Here is a 16,264-nt window from a genome sequence, read left to right as displayed (position 1 = left end):
CTTTTTACACGTACCACTGTTCCCGCTTTAAAAACATTCAATGTACAAAGGAAGGTAGTTATATAAATAAGACATTTTATGGCTTCAACATAACGTAGTGTTTCAACAGCATCTGGACCAACATGTGTTGCTTTTGGGTTATTGTGAAATATACACGAGGCGTTAAATAAACACACACCGACTTCAGAGAGCGCCTGTATTCATAATGTAGGTCATTTTCTCCACACACACACACACACACACACACACACACACACACACACACACACACACACACACACACACACACACACACACACACACACACACACACACACACGTTGCTGCAGAATACGTAACAAACTAATAAACATCCTATAAAAAAAAAGACGCATCCTATTTCCCTTTATTCCCTATTCAGACTTCTTGTGCTGGATGGATCCGTGGCCGTTTAGCGTGTTTCTGTTGTTGTTTACAGCCTTCCCATTGGCCAGCTGAGAGCCCGCCTCCTCCTCAGGCTGCAAGTACTCCTTCACCACCTTCTGATAGGTCGGGTGGCTCGTCAGCACTCGCAGCAGATTTTCTGTGAACAACGAGGCGGATTTAATGAGGATTTCAATGGTTTTTGACACTTAAATTATAACACACTAAGGCTGTACCCAAATATTCGTTCGTTGGAGTACTATTTCAATTTCATATATATATATATATATATATATATATATATATATATATTGACAAATTTAATTTATTGAAATCTCCAATAACGTAAGAGCTTGTGCCTCTTTGGGGGGTGCTAACACTTAACCATAAACGTTATGGTTTACTTTCTCCGTCTTTATATGTAGATATGACTTTTCTCCGTTAATCTCCGTCACGTTGTTTCCATAGCAACAACAACTTCCTGTCAACAGCGCTAACTCTCCTTCTCTCTTTCAAAAGAACACAAATTGGGTTGTATACATTAACAAATACCTATAGTCTATAAAACAACAATACTGTAGAATAACAAAATGAATGCCGTGAATAAACCGATGTTGAAGCGCTTCGCTGCAGATCCCCCCCCCCCCCCCAACACACATGTTCAGTGAGGGCAGTTGCCTTTTAGATTTAACACGTTACTAAAACATTTCACAGAAAGAGGAACAGAGCAAACTTGTTTAGCATTGAAAAAGTAATGTTAAATAAGTTTGTGTGATGTCAAATCGTTTGTCTTTGAGCTGGTTTGTGAGTGGCCAAAGTAAACCTGCATTAACTCCAAAAAAGTAATTTTACACCACATTTTGTTGCGTATAATCTCAATGTAACAAGATGAATGAGACACTAGTGGATAGTGAACAGTGGATCCCTCACTGATTGCCTATTGGTCCTCACCTTCAGTTAGCTGGCCTTCCTCAGACGCCTGGGAGTAGAGATCAGCTGTTCGATGCTGAGGGAACCCCAGCAGCGCCCCCATGAGGCCGGACAGCTGCTCTGCGCTCAGACTGCCGCTGCCCTCTGGGTCAAACAGCTGCGAGACAAACACCGGGCATTCAGAAGCATTGTGAAAAGCTATTCGTTATCTTAGGCAGAAACTAATGAATAATCCAGGACTTACAGTGAAAGCCGTGTGGAGCAGTGCGCTGAAGCTGACAAATCCTGACACAGCGGAAACACTGAAATAGATCTGCCTCAGGTCCACAGACTCATCCTGAAACACAAGCGGGTTTCTTGAGATGAATGCAAACAGGAATTGCAGTTAAATGAATTTGCTAGAAAGTCAATACTAACTTCGACGCACGAGTGACTGCACTCTTCCATAAGCGGGTCAACAAGGACCCCGTTAGAATAATGTGTGCTTTTATGCCAACTTTGTCATTTTGGTTAAGAAAAATCACTTGTATAATATTTAGTATTATATTTTGGTTCACACTAGAAATATTTTATATTTAATTGTTCACTATTTATAATTTTAGATTTTTTTTTTATTCCGAGACCTTCACAGTATTCTAGTCCCTTTTCAAAACTCATCTCTTCTCCTCTTGTCTACTCATAGCGCCCCAGCGCCCCCCATCAATCCATGCCGGTTGATCAAGTTTGATAGCCCTATACCCCCCCCCTCTAACCTTCCCTTATATTGTAAAGCAATTTTGAGTTCTTGAAAAGCCCTATGCAAACATAATGTGTTATTATACCGACGGGCATCAGATCTTGCCGTGTACGATAATCTCCCTGAGAGGCGTCCCTTGTGATGTCGTCTGTGCGGTCTACAAAATGCATGCGGTTCATTTTTTACCCACTTATGGAAGCTTGGGGTAGAAATACAAAAACTACAATTTCTTAAAAAGGATAAAATGCCAATTTAAAATGTGAATGGCATGATATCCAAAACAGGTTTTTTGAGGAATAGTTGGAATATGAAATGATAAAAAATTTTAATTACAAAGATACTTAAAAACAAACAGCTCACTTATGCATCTAAGGGTTAAGTACAACATGCAGCTTAGCTCCCCCAAGCCCTGCTTTAGTAGTTGCTTTGCAGTCTCATCATTTAATTAGAAGCAGCGACTTCTTTTGGTTTATACTATTATATTAGAGGCATCATATTTGTAGGCATGTTCCACTTCAACAACAGATAATAGAAAATGTATAAAAAGGTGCTAATTCCCCTCTTGCATCAGGGAGCAGTGCAAAGGCTTTGAAGTCGCATTTTGATTGTGAAGAACATTATACTAGACAAGTCGTAGCAGATGTATCAAACGTATCGAGAACATTCAGTACTTTAACAAAAACACAGATGTAATTAAACACTAGTGCAACAAGCCCAAGAAGGTAATGTCAGTAGACACACAAACAACAACAGTTTGTACCTTGGAGTAGAAGCTGCAGATGCTCCCGGCTGTCTGTGCGTCCGTCAGCCCGAGGATGGAGGCGAGCTCCTCTGCGCTGCACTTTGACCCCTGAGCTCCTGACTGACACCTGTCAATCATTCTGACCAGCGCTGCTTCCACGTCATGAGCTTCCAGACTGAGAGAGAGAGAGAGAGAGAGGGGGGGGGTGAGACAACGACAAAAAGGAGCCTTCACAGAACTGAAGCGAAACAAAGATCTTCTCTTACCCGCTTTGGTGCAGCAGTGAGAGCGAGTCCCTGGCAGGAGAATCGATGGGGAGAGAAAGACCCCCCACTTTATTCACAGGGACCCGGCCCTCCATCACATAATCTGTGGACGGCACCCCGAGGGCCCTGCAGCAGAAACACGCATCATAAGAGACGGCAGACATCCAGCATCGTGCGAAGTCTGTGCTGTATGCGGTGGTCAGCTAAATATAGCTCAGCTCAACCTTAAAGTACATACTGTTCCACGTAGCTTGCATACAGTTGCAAAGGATTGTGGGTAAGAATAGCCAGAAAGAAAATGCTGCCTTGAACTTTGTGCCTTAAGTTTTCATTAACAATATGGCTCCTTATTAGCACCTAGTGGCAGAAAGGGGGAATTACAACAACAAGAACCATGTTTGTTTTGTTTGTTTGAGAAATGTCCAGTCGATAAATGATAATATATTTAGAACCATTTATCCTTTATTTATCCCCGACATATTTCAGGGTTCTTACACCTTTTCCAAAGTCAAATTCAAGCACTTTCAAGGTGCATTTTCCAGCATCTTACAGCTGTTGTAATTACATATTTATATACACACATACTCAAATGATTATTTCCCTACCTCACATTAAATCAGATGTTCTTATGCTATAAACAACCACATGTGTGTTTCATGATAGCCTTCTACACGAGGATGAAAAATTCAAGAAAAGAAAACTAAGTTTAATATTTCAAAATTAGTGACCTGTACGTAGACTAGGCCTCCCATATAACCTGGCTGAGCCGATATACAACAATCAGCCAAATAACTTCTCAATACATTATTGATTAATTGTTGGCAGTGAACGCAAGTCAGAGGTACATGGTGTACTTCTACTCCTCTACAGTTCAGAGGTACATGGTGTACTTCTACTCCTCTACAGTTCAGAGGTACATGGTGTACTTCTACTCCTCTACAGTTCAGAGGTACATGGTGTACTTCTACTGCACAACAGTTCAGAGGTACATGGTGTACTTCTACTGCACAACAGTTCAGAGGTACATGGTGTACTTCTACTGCACAACAGTTCAGAGGTACATGGTGTACTTCTACTTCTCTACAGTTCAGAGGTACATGGTGTACTTCTACTGCACAACAGTTCAGAGGTACATGGTGTACTTCTACTGCACAACAGTTCAGAGGTACATGGTGTACTTCTACTGCACTACAGTTCAGAGGTACATGGTGTACTTCTACTGCACAACAGTTCAGAGGTACATGGTGTACTTCTACTGCACAACAGTTCAGAGGTACATGGTGTACTTCTACTGCACAACAGTTCAGAGGTACATGGTGTACTTCTACTGCACAACAGTTCAGAGGTACATGGTGTACTTCTACTGCACAACAGTTCAGAGGTACATGGTGTACTTCTACTTCTCTACAGTTCAGAGGTACATGGTGTACTTCTACTGCACTGCAGTTCAGAGGTACATGGTGTACTTCTACTGCACTGCAGTTCAGAGGTACATGGTGTACTTCTACTCCTCTACAGTTCAGAGGTACTTCTACTGCACAACAGTTCAGAGGTACATGGTGTACTTCTACTGCACAACAGTTCAGAGGTACATGGTGTACTTCTACTGCACAACAGTTCAGAGGTACATGGTGTACTTCTACTGCACAACAGTTCAGAGGTACATGGTGTACTTCTACTTCTCTACAGTTCAGAGGTACATGGTGTACTTCTACTGCACTGCAGTTCAGAGGTACATGGTGTACTTCTACTGCACTGCAGTTCAGAGGTACATGGTGTACTTCTACTCCTCTACAGTTCAGAGGTACTTCTACTGCACAACAGTTCAGAGGTACATGGTGTACTTCTACTGCACTGCAGTTCAGAGGTACATGGTGTACTTCTACTCCTCTACAGTTCAGAGGTACTTCTACTGCACAACAGTTCAGAGGTACATGGTGTACTTCTACTCCTCTACAGTTCAGAGGTACATGGTGTACTTCTACTCCTCTACAGTTCAGAGGTACATGGTGTACTTCTACTGCACAACAGTTCAGAGGTACATGGTGTACTTCTACTGCACAACAGTTCAGAGGTACATGGTGTACTTCTACTGCACAACAGTTCAGAGGTACATGGTGTACTTCTACTTCTCTACAGTTCAGAGGTACATGGTGTACTTCTACTGCACAACAGTTCAGAGGTACATGGTGTACTTCTACTGCACAACAGTTCAGAGGTACATGGTGTACTTCTACTGCACAACAGTTCAGAGGTACATGGTGTACTTCTACTGCACTAACAGTTCAGAGGTACATGGGTACTTCTACTGCAGTTCAGAGGTACATGGTGTACTTCTACTGCAGTTCAGAGGTACATGGTGTACTTCTACTGCAGTTCAGAGGTACATGGTGTACTTCTACTGCAGTTCAGAGGTACATGGTGTACTTCTACTGCAGTTCAGAGGTACATGGTGTACTTCTATTGCAGTTCAGAGGTACATGGTGTACTTCTACTGCACAACAGTTCAGAGGTACATGGTGTACTTCTACTGCACAACAGTTCAGAGGTACATGGTGTACTTCTACTTCTCTACAGTTCAGAGGTACATGGTGTACTTCTACTGCACTGCAGTTCAGAGGTACATGGTGTACTTCTACTCCTCTACAGTTCAGAGGTACATGGTGTACTTCTACTCCTCTACAGTTCAGAGGTACATGGTGTACTTCTACTCCTCTACAGTTCAGAGGTACATGGTGTACTTCTACTGCACTACATGTATTTAACACCTTTAGTTACTTTACAGATCTGGATGAATGATGTGAAATCTAACCAAGTGTTGAATCAGACTTTAGTTCCACCTGGAGTAAATCCACCAGCTACCCTGCAGTCTACAAAGTACTTCAGACTAGCTGCACCTTCACCAGCTCTGAGAACACTTTCATGATCAATCATCATAAAACATATCATATATATTATTCTGAAATGGACCAATCTGCACAACGACTACTTTCACTGTCGCTACTTTAACTATATTTTGATGAGAATACTTTTCTACTTTCACTTGAGGAACATTTTGAATGCAGGACTTTTACTGTGACAGAGTATTCCTACACTCTGGTACTTCTACTTTTACTAAGTACAAGATCTGAGTACTTCTACTTTTACTCAAGTACAAGATCTGAGTACTTCTACTTTTACTAAGTACAAGATCTGAGTACTTCTACTTTTACTCAAGTACAAGATCTGAGTACTTCTACTTTTACTAAGTACAAGATCTGAGTACTTCTACTTTTACTCAAGTACAAGATCTGAGTACTTCTACTTTTACTCAAGTACACGATCTGAGTACTTCTACTTTTACTCAAGTACAAGATCTGAGTACTTCTACTTTTACTCAAACAATATCTGAGTCCTTGTACTTTTACTCAAGTACAACATCTGAGTACTTCTCCACCTCTGGTAGCGTATTAGCCTGAATTGTAGCCACAAAGATCACGCAGAGCTGCATAAAAATAGACTCACAATGGTAACAAGTGGAAAATAATATTTACACATGTGTAAAATGATTTTAGGTAATGCTACTCAAGACTCCTGACTTATACATCTCCAAAGGAAGACTGTGTTCATTCTACAATTACATGGGATTAAAACAAAATGTAGTTTTACTTGTATAATACTTCAATTTTATATAAAAGACAGTTTATTTTCATCTGTTTTCAAATAAACAAAGTCTTGGCTTTCAGAATATTAAACTTGTTTCGGCAAATTCAGATGATAAATACAACTTGAAGCTTCGGCATAATTACAAGCGGAGAACGGAGTAATGTAACGTCACAGCAAGCATAACAGCAGCCGGTGTTTCTTGTGAGTGTTTCCCCGGGACACAAACGCAAAAATACACAAACGCACTCGCGAGCTTCCCCCAGACCAGTAATACAAACGAAAATGTGTCTTCGGTCAATGCGACTGATTTCGATAGAGCAAGTCACATTTGGTTTAGGCACGAAACATACAGTAGAAATACATCGCTTTCAAAATCGCTCTGAGTCAAATCAATAGATTATATTTCATGACTATAACACGACATGCCGTGAGAGCTTCGTCCTCTGAACACCACACGATGGCGACTGTAACGCACATACCACAGGTACGCTCCTCTGAAATGATTGTCCCCTGCAGTTATTATTATCCCTCATGGAGTTCGCTATTCAGCTCGCTAACGTTAGCTTAAACAAACGTACCATGCAACGTTAGCCTAATCTAAAATGCTCTACTCCGGCGTACCTTCCATGTTGCTCGACTCTCCCATCGTTATTTGTTGCAAACTCTGCAGGAGGCTACTCGTGGGCTTGACCCTCGTCTTAGCCATGGCTTGTATTGGTCTTCTGCTAGCCAACGCTCGTTGAAGCTGCAACCTCCTGGCACACTGTCATCTATCTCTCATCAGAATGCCCAGGGCACACGTAACACAAACACCTGCAGGTCGCGAGCATCGCGCGGGAAGGCCGCAGCGGAGATGTTTTATGTAGAAGCGAAGCAATTATTTTAATCTAAAAAGCGAACTATTCAGTCAGACAGCAATTCTTTGTAAAAGTAAAGCATTTACATTTTCAAGCACTTTCTCAATTTCAAGCACCATTCCCAAAATTCAAGCACTTTCCCAACCTTGAAAACAGCACGTCAAATTTCAAGCATTTTCAAGGATTTCAAGCACCCGTACGAACCCTGATATTTGTACTCCTGTCCCTATTCTCTCCTTACATCACATGATGTCCCCCTTATCTTAAATCCTTACAGACTGTAGATGACACAGTGACACACACACGGGCAGATATAGATCATAAAACATTACGCTACTCACTTGGCCATGAGTTTCTGAACATTGTCTGCGTACAGGTTGGGGTCTTTCTTCTCCTGCTCTGACGGGGTGTAAACTGGCATGAACTGCAGCAAAGAAAAGACACACACACACACACACACACACACACACACACACACACACACACACACACACACACACACACACACACACACACACACACACACACACACACACACACACACACACACACACACACACACACACACACACACACACACACACACACACACACACACACACACACACACACACACACACACACACACACACACACACACACACACACACACACACACACCACACACACACACACACACACACACACACACACACACACACACACACACACACACACACACACACACACACACACACACACACACACACACACACACACACACACACACACACACACACACACACACACACACACACACACACACACACACACACACACACACACACACACACACACACACACACACACACACACACACACACACACACACAGGAATTAAATCGTCTCACCAATAAAACAAGGAATGTACACTAAGCTTAAGTACTGATCTCTCCCGTTTGTGTGTTACACCACATCAGGATTAGTCACGTGCTGCACCTGTTACCACGCCAACAGTGATGTCACGGTGTACTTAGTTATCTACCATATTTTCCACATGGTGTTAAGTTCCTCTTTATAAAAAGGCAGATGTTAATGCAATGTGACACGAAGCCCTATTAGTGTACATCTTCTGCGAGGAGGATTTGGTTAACCTTCTCACCTCAACGGTGCTGTTGGTGTAGAACTGAGAAGCCGTGTACCAGAGGGTCTCCACCCTAACGGACAGAAGAGCAAATATTAGATGGGAAACAAAACTGTCACGGTGGGCAACTGCTACCCGTGGTATTATTTTATCAAATATAATTATTTGGGCTGTACCCGAATAGCCGAATATTCGTTCGTTGGAGTACTATTCGGGATGATTCAATTTCGTTATTCATATATATATATATATATATATATATATATATATATATATATATATTTTGACTGCGGCTGCCAAATTTAATTTATTGAAATCTCCAATATCAACGTAAGAGCTTGTGCCTCTTCGGGGGGTGCTACCACTTGACCTTAAACGTTATGGTTTACTTTCTCCGTCTTTATATGTAGATATTACTTTTCTCCGTTAATCTCCGTCACGTTGTTTCCATAGCAACAACAACTTCCTGTCAACAGCGCTACCTCTCCTTCTCTCTTTCAATTTCAAAGAACACAATTTTCGCGTTCATGAGAACTTTTTTACCCCCTTCTCCGTCCCTGCCAGAGAGCAGGTACTTTTGTGGGAGAAAAAGGTTCCTATGTCTGATTGGCTGGGCGGAACCACGGGGAGTCCAAGCAGCTTCGACTGAAGCCAGTCCCCAACTCCGGGGTTGTTTGCGGCCTGCCAGTAAACCCAAAGCCGAAGAAGAAGAAGTGACGTCAGCGGCTTCATTTGCCTAATCCTCCCTCAGGAACTTATTCCGGTGTGAACGCGATCTGCACTTAGAGTTCTCATGAACTAAGTTCTGATGAAGCTTTGTGGGAAAAGTACTGCGGTGTGAAAGCGCCTATACAACTGCAATGAAAGTAACAAACACAATGTCCTTTTCAATTGCAAAAAACACAAATTGGGATAAATACTTTAACAAATAACTATAAAACAACAATACTGTAGAATAACAAAATTAATGCCGTGAATGAACCGAAATACACGTGTTGAAGCGGTTCTCTGCCGATTACTACGCACCCCCACCCACGGGCCGAATATCCGAAGCCCGAAAAATGGTATTCGGGACAGCCCTAATAATTATATCCTCAAAAACAGTGGAATTTGACACTCTACAGGAAAGGGCGAACCCGGAGCGCTGGATTCAACACTGAAAGTGGAAAAAGAGAGGGAGATTCGCTCACCAGGATGTTCCTTTGTACGTCCAGCGAACAGAATCCTGAGGGAGAGTCGTAAACAGATGGTGAAACACAACATCTTTAGTAACACACACGGTGGAGATTCATTTATTACAGCACGTGCAATTCCAGTCACTTTGACCCGTTCACACACCCTGACAGGCTCCGGTATGCACACACACACATAACAGTGTGTACATAAACATAGCTACAGTCTGGGGAAATGTACATCCAGACCAGGCGGACATTTTAGGAAACCCTGTTGGACAAGACAGGAGATAAAAATCGGGGACTTATAATAATAATAAATATGCTTTTTTATTATAACATAGGAACGGGATGGGACTGTAGTGAACACACCCATCCGAGGGGGGACAGGAACAAGGAAGTAAAAACAAAGTGCAGCAGCAGAACAAAGCCCGCCCCTGTGAGGGAATCGTGTCACACAGGTTGGTCGACTGAGAAACTAAACAGTGTGACTGTTGTTCTAATAAACTTTCGATTCAGATCTGTTATCCTTTCAGATCGTCTCGAACATTCAACACAAAATACCCATTTGTTTGGAGTTCAACAAAGTGCTGATACTATCTCCAACACTATACACACACACACACACACACACACACACACACACACACACACACACACACACACACACACACACACACACACACACACACACACACACACACACACACACACACACACACACACACACACACACACACACACACACACACACACACACACACACACACACACACACACACACACACACACACACACACACACCAGCTTGTTGGGGTAACGCAGCAGGACCGGTTGGACAGGGACGCCCGCGAGGAAGGCACCTGAGGACATTGAGAAAAACAAAAAACGGACAGGAATGTTAGCGTCGCTGGAGAAGCAAAAACAATGCGCTGCTACGCCCTTCTCTCCCTTTCATGCCACTCATTCCTGCGTGACTTGTTCGAAAGGGGAACACACTGACAGGAAGAAAGGACACGGACTCACCAGGCTTGAACTTGATTAGCGAGCTGCCGTTAGTCGTGGTTCCCTCGGGAAACATCAGCATCTAGCCAACAAGTAGAGACGTGTGATGTATGAGCAGGTGAGTTTACGGACAGCCGGGACTAACAGAAACCTACCAGCAGCGTAAAGAAAGCCAATCGGTCGTCTGAGATGTCGACACATGACTTTATTATCCATCCTTCTGTTCCTGAGGTTTGAAAATGTTCCCACGGTAACTAAAAAGGATGGAATAATACGAAGTGTTGCTCTCTCCGGTTCCAAAACAAAACACCTTATCTAATCTTGATCAGCGGTTTGCTCGGCTCAATCAGAGATGTGAAGCCATAACAAGCAAAGACTTAACGGTTTCAGTGAGGTGTGCACTGTTGTTGTTGTTGTTGTTGTTGTCGTCTTCATTTGGGGCATTCCTTTAATCGAGGGCTGCGGGGATGACCTCATTCTAACGCCAACTTGGAAGCTACTCTTGTTGTTGTTGTTCCCGCAACAAAAAAACAACTTCCCATCTGATTTATTTAAAGCTGTAGATCAATACTTGGAACACATTGACTTTGAGACTAGGTGCCAGAATGCTGCCAAGTGTTGATAGTTTGTGGTCATTATTCGTTCTGTAAACAACAACTTGTTTATTTGTGTTGCCGCCTAAAGATACCCAAGATGCAGCAGATTACCTCCCAGAAGGTTTCTCACCTGAGGCCAGTATCCGCCGGAGGTCAGCCTCTCGGTCAGCTGAGCGACCGCCTTTCTCCTCGACTCCGGATCCGTCCGGCTCACCATCACCGACTGGTTGAACTCCAGCAGGGCTGAAACGTCAACGAGGACAGAACGATTACACGAGAACAAAAAAGGGAAAACCAGAACCAAAAGGGAGGAAGTGCCAAAGCAGGCAGAGGGATGTAGAAGCCAACAGGCTGAGTCACTTGTTTATCTTTTTGGTGGGGATGCTCTAAAAATGTCCATCGCGAGAGCCGATCGCATGACGTAACATGACGACGTAAAATACACGACACTTTTCTCTGTGAACAAAACAAGCTCGCCAAAATGGGTTTAGCTGCTTTTCTCTCTGACAGTCTCTTTAAACATTCATTTGGTCAAACATGAGGTCACCCAGGCACTCCGACAGTTGCCTAGTAACAAACAGTACTCGGTTGTTGGCAGGGGGAACGCTCCATTTCTTCACTTTCCTCACGATTCAAAGCAAAACATTTACACTTTTCCCAGCCTGCCTTCGACCGTGTGTCCCCAAAGTGATTCTCGTGTTCACACTTCACCTCTGTTCTGTGTGTCCCCTGCTCGAAGATAATCCAAGTACGAAGGGGAAGAAGGTACACCAGCAAGAAGTGTAGACATCTAGAGACGTGTGTTTTTCCACAAAGGGACAGCAACTCGACTAACAGAGCACAGACTGACACTTCAAGCAATCAATGCCATTTACACCTGGTCCTGCCCGCACGAGCTCCACTCCACCAGGAGAGTGAGAGCGCCTTGAACAGCAGGGGAACCAAAGACACGACGCAATGCCTTCCTATTCATATAACAATGAATATGAGGACCACAGATGGAAATTAGCTATTAGCTATAATCTGGCATATTGCATCTCTTCGCTGAGATTAATGTTTTTGTATGCAGGGTCCTTCTATAAATAAATAAATAAAATAAATCAATAGAAGATTAAGAAGACAAACAGAAGCTGTAGCAGGTGAGGTTGACAGTGTTGGTACATTTATTTTTAAATCATCCATTGATTTAAACCCTCAGCAAGCAACGCACACCGTCACTTTGTTTCTGTTACTGGATATTACAAATGTAGAAACTATTATGAGGAGGATTGGCTCATTTCAAATACTATAACATGGGGTGGTGAGTGTGTGTGTGTGTGTGTGTGTGTGTGTGTGTGTCTCACCTCCTACGACGGGCAGGCTGGTGTTCTCCGACCGCGACACCACCGTTGCCAGCTCCGTCTGAGGCAGAACCACCATGTCCAGGAAGCTGCTGTGAGGCGCCACCACCAGCACCGGCGCCTCCTTCAGGTCCGCACAGCGACCTTTGACCTTTGTCCACATGAAGCCCAGGCAGAAGAAGGCGGATCGGCTCAGGAACTTGATGATTGGGTGGAGGAGCCAGCGCCTCCACCCAGTGATGGGGCGAGAGCGCTCCTCCGCAGACAGGCCGGCGGATCGGAGCCGCGCCAGGGGCCACATCATGAGGAAGATGAGGGCCGTCAGGGTGACGCGCAGAGGGAAGAGCACGCTGCCCAGGATGATGCACTGGAGATCAGAAGATATATAAATTACGGTGGATAATAACGATTACATAATTCAATAAACTGACCATTTTCTATAATAAGAGCTGAATTCTCTGAAAATAGTGAAAGATGTTCATTCCATTTTCTTAAAACCCAAGGTCATGTTTTTAGTTGTATTGTTGTGACGGTCCAAAGCCCAATGAGATGCAGGAAATGTTCATGTTCGAGGGGCCGAAATCAGCATTTTCGGCCATTTTAGCATGAAAAAATACTTTTATGATGAATCAAAAATATCAAAATGGTAACGCATTATTTTCCGGTCACTTAAATCGTTGCAGCTGTAAATTAAAACATCACATGCGTCCACAGGGAACACTTTGTGAACTACATACAAATGGCTTAATGTCTCTTTTTAAACTAATCTCTTTGGATTTAATACGTCAATTTAAAGCCGTTACGATTCATAGTGACTTTTGATGCTCATGAATTCCATGTTCATTGGAGATCAACTTTGAAAGGTGTCAGTCCATACAGTCATACATTCAGTGGACTGACCATCTATTTCAGTGGTCTTACTGTAGATGCGTTTCTGAATGGGATACATATTCCTGTAAACATCACGACACCAATGCATCATGCATTCATCACATCACGACTGCACTACTGCAACAGCATCCTAGTCTACGGCATACCCTCCCACCTCCTCAATAAACTCAACATATCCAGAACTCTGCTGCCCGCCTCCTCACCCACACCCGCTCCCGAGACCACATCACTCCCGTCCTCCAGAACCTCCACTGGCTCCCCGTCCGTCAAAGAATCGACTTCAAAGTCCTCCTCATTACTCACAAAGCCCTCAACAACCACCCCCCCCCCTACCTCACAGACCTGCTGCACCACCACACCCCGTCCCCCTATCTCACAGACCTGCTGCACCACCACACGCCTTCCCCCTATCTCACAGTCCTGCTGCACCACCACACCCCTTCCCACTACCTCACAGACCTGCTGCACCACCACACCCCTTCCCAATGCCTCCGCTCATCAGAAGCCAACCTCCTATCCATCCCCACCCGCACCAAGCACCGGACCTGGGGGGACAGAGCCTTCTAGGTCGCTGCCCCCTCCTCTGGAACTCACTCCCACAACCCATCAGAGACTGCACTGACCTCACCACCTTCAAAACACTCACCTCTTCAATCTGGCTTTTAATGTGTGATAGTTTTTGTATTATTTAACTTTAACGATATATTTATTTGTTGTTCCTTTATTTTATTTTCTCTTCACTATATCTGTAAAGCGTCTTTGAGCACCTGTAAAAGCGCTAACAAAATAAATCTATTATTATTATGATGTGGCTCAGCTCTACTAGCGTGTCAGTCGTAGAGTTGTGCAACTCTGTGGCATGTTGTTCCCCTCTGACATGCTAGCCTGTGCCTGAAACACATTTATGACTTGGCTGTTTTGCCTAGGCCCCAGACTCAGAGAGTGAAATGTGAAAGACTCTTTGTTCCCTTAAAAAAAAAAAACTCTAGAAATAAGCCATGTAAAAAATGGCCATAGAAGGAAAACCATGAGTTTTAACAGATGTCCAAATATTGCACCCTTATCCCACTGACTCAAAGCACAGCATTTAAACACAGTAGAGGTTAATGTTTAAGTAAGCAGTATGTACAGAGGACAACTCTAGCTAGAGGTGGAAAAGGTAATCAGACACGTCAGTAAAAGTACCAGTGTACTCTGTAACAAGTAAGTCCTTCATTCAAAATGTCACTCAAGTAAAAGTACAAAAGTAGTGGCATCTAAATATACCTAAAGTAGCAAAAGTAAAAGTAGTCATTGTACAGATTGACACGTTACAGAATATGATATGTTTTATAATTATTGATGCATTAAAGTGTTATCAAAGCTGGTTAAGGTCCAGCTTATTTAAAATACTTGGTATGCTGCAGGGTAGCTTGTGAATTTACTCCAGGTGTTACTAAAGTATTAAGTGTTGTTTACGAGTAGAAGTAACAATATTTACCTGTGAATTGTAGTGGGGTAGAAGTACAGCAAAGGTGGAAATACTCAAGCAAAGTACAAGTCCCTGAAAAGTATACTTCAGTACAGTACTTGAGTAAATCTACTTTACACCACTATTGCCCATTACTGCCAGGTGGCACCTGTTGCACTTCTATCGCCTTTGTATTATAACTACGTGTTATGTAAGTGCCATTGTGTCCTGATTTCAGGCATAAACATATGTCTTTATACTTTTTTTTAAATATATGAACGTTACCCTTATCCTCTGCGCACGGGTTATCTTCAACTCGTGAAAAAACGGATGTGTGCGCGTTGCTGAGTGACAGTCGTCCCTCTCCATGACTACGGGGCAAGTAGTTTACCAAAAAAATAAAAACACAATAAAAAATGCGTTTAAAAGTCAAAAAAAGGTATTTCCACTCCTCTATGCTTCGAAGATACGTGTTCAAAATGAATTAAAAGTCGATCTTGTGCACTGACAAAGGCTCGCTTCACTGAAAACAAACTGAAGGGTCTCGCGCAGTCGAATTTAAAAATAGTAGGCCTACGTTCGGTTTAAAAAACTAAGCGTTGACGTTTGAAAAGTACTCCGCACAGAAAACGGGGACAAAAAGATCCCGGAAACACGACGATAATTAACTAAAAATGAACTTGTCTTGTCTCTTTCTAACACATGGCGAAGCACACACCTTCCTAAAGAACTGACCATCCTTTTCTTTCTTGTATACGCTCTCCTCCTCACCTGTCCCGCCCCCTCTCAGTGTGACAGGCCGGCCAACTGCGACTCTGGGGCGGATCCGGTCCTCCCCATGATAGGTCCTCTCCATAGACTGTATATATAGATCCTCCCATGGGTGGATCGGTAAGGCAGGTCTGACCAGTCAGCTCCCGAAACTGAACCCCCCGTACTCAAGGCTCTTTGGGGAGACGAAAATATGGAAGCCCATCACTGCCAATAGAAACCGTTTGTAATGTTATTATAATGTTCTTAATATAGTTCGCTATCTGGGTCATTCCAGAATTGGAGGACATTTCATGTCCCCCATATAAAGATCTTATAATCCATACCCAAAAAGCTAA

The 16,264-nt window shown here is 43.2% G+C and overlaps 1 protein-coding gene across 3 annotated transcripts; it reads right to left on the bottom strand.

Annotated features, from left to right (window-relative positions):
• Positions 1-55: 55 nt before the first annotated feature.
• lpcat4 (lysophosphatidylcholine acyltransferase 4) lies at positions 56-16,007 on the bottom strand. 3 transcript variants are annotated; one of them, XM_034106430.2, is made up of 13 exons: positions 15,927-16,007; positions 12,818-13,181; positions 11,605-11,717; positions 10,900-10,960; positions 10,678-10,736; positions 9,892-9,926; positions 8,720-8,774; positions 7,920-8,002; positions 3,077-3,202; positions 2,829-2,985; positions 1,577-1,669; positions 1,354-1,489; positions 56-562 (listed from the first exon to the last, which is right to left on the bottom strand). In XM_034106430.2, exons 2-13 carry the CDS (start codon positions 13,116-13,118, stop codon positions 393-395), a joined length of 1,389 nt encoding a protein of 462 aa, XP_033962321.1. In that variant the 5' UTR covers positions 13,119-13,181; positions 15,927-16,007; the 3' UTR covers positions 56-392. The 3 variants fall into 3 exon arrangements, with proteins under 3 accessions (XP_033962321.1, XP_033962320.1, XP_033962319.1); XM_034106429.1 differs by having other exon boundaries at positions 15,891-15,969; XM_034106428.2 differs by lacking the exon at positions 15,927-16,007 and adding an exon at positions 15,441-15,918.
• Between the last annotated feature and the right edge of the window lie 257 nt (positions 16,008-16,264).

The sequence above is a fragment of the Pseudochaenichthys georgianus genome, chromosome 18 (genome assembly GCF_902827115.2).
Source record: "Pseudochaenichthys georgianus chromosome 18, fPseGeo1.2, whole genome shotgun sequence".
In the NCBI taxonomy this organism is placed as follows: domain Eukaryota; kingdom Metazoa; phylum Chordata; class Actinopteri; order Perciformes; family Channichthyidae; genus Pseudochaenichthys; species Pseudochaenichthys georgianus.
Note: the sequence above shows the minus strand (reverse complement) of the source record. Positions and strands in the feature narration are given on the sequence as shown.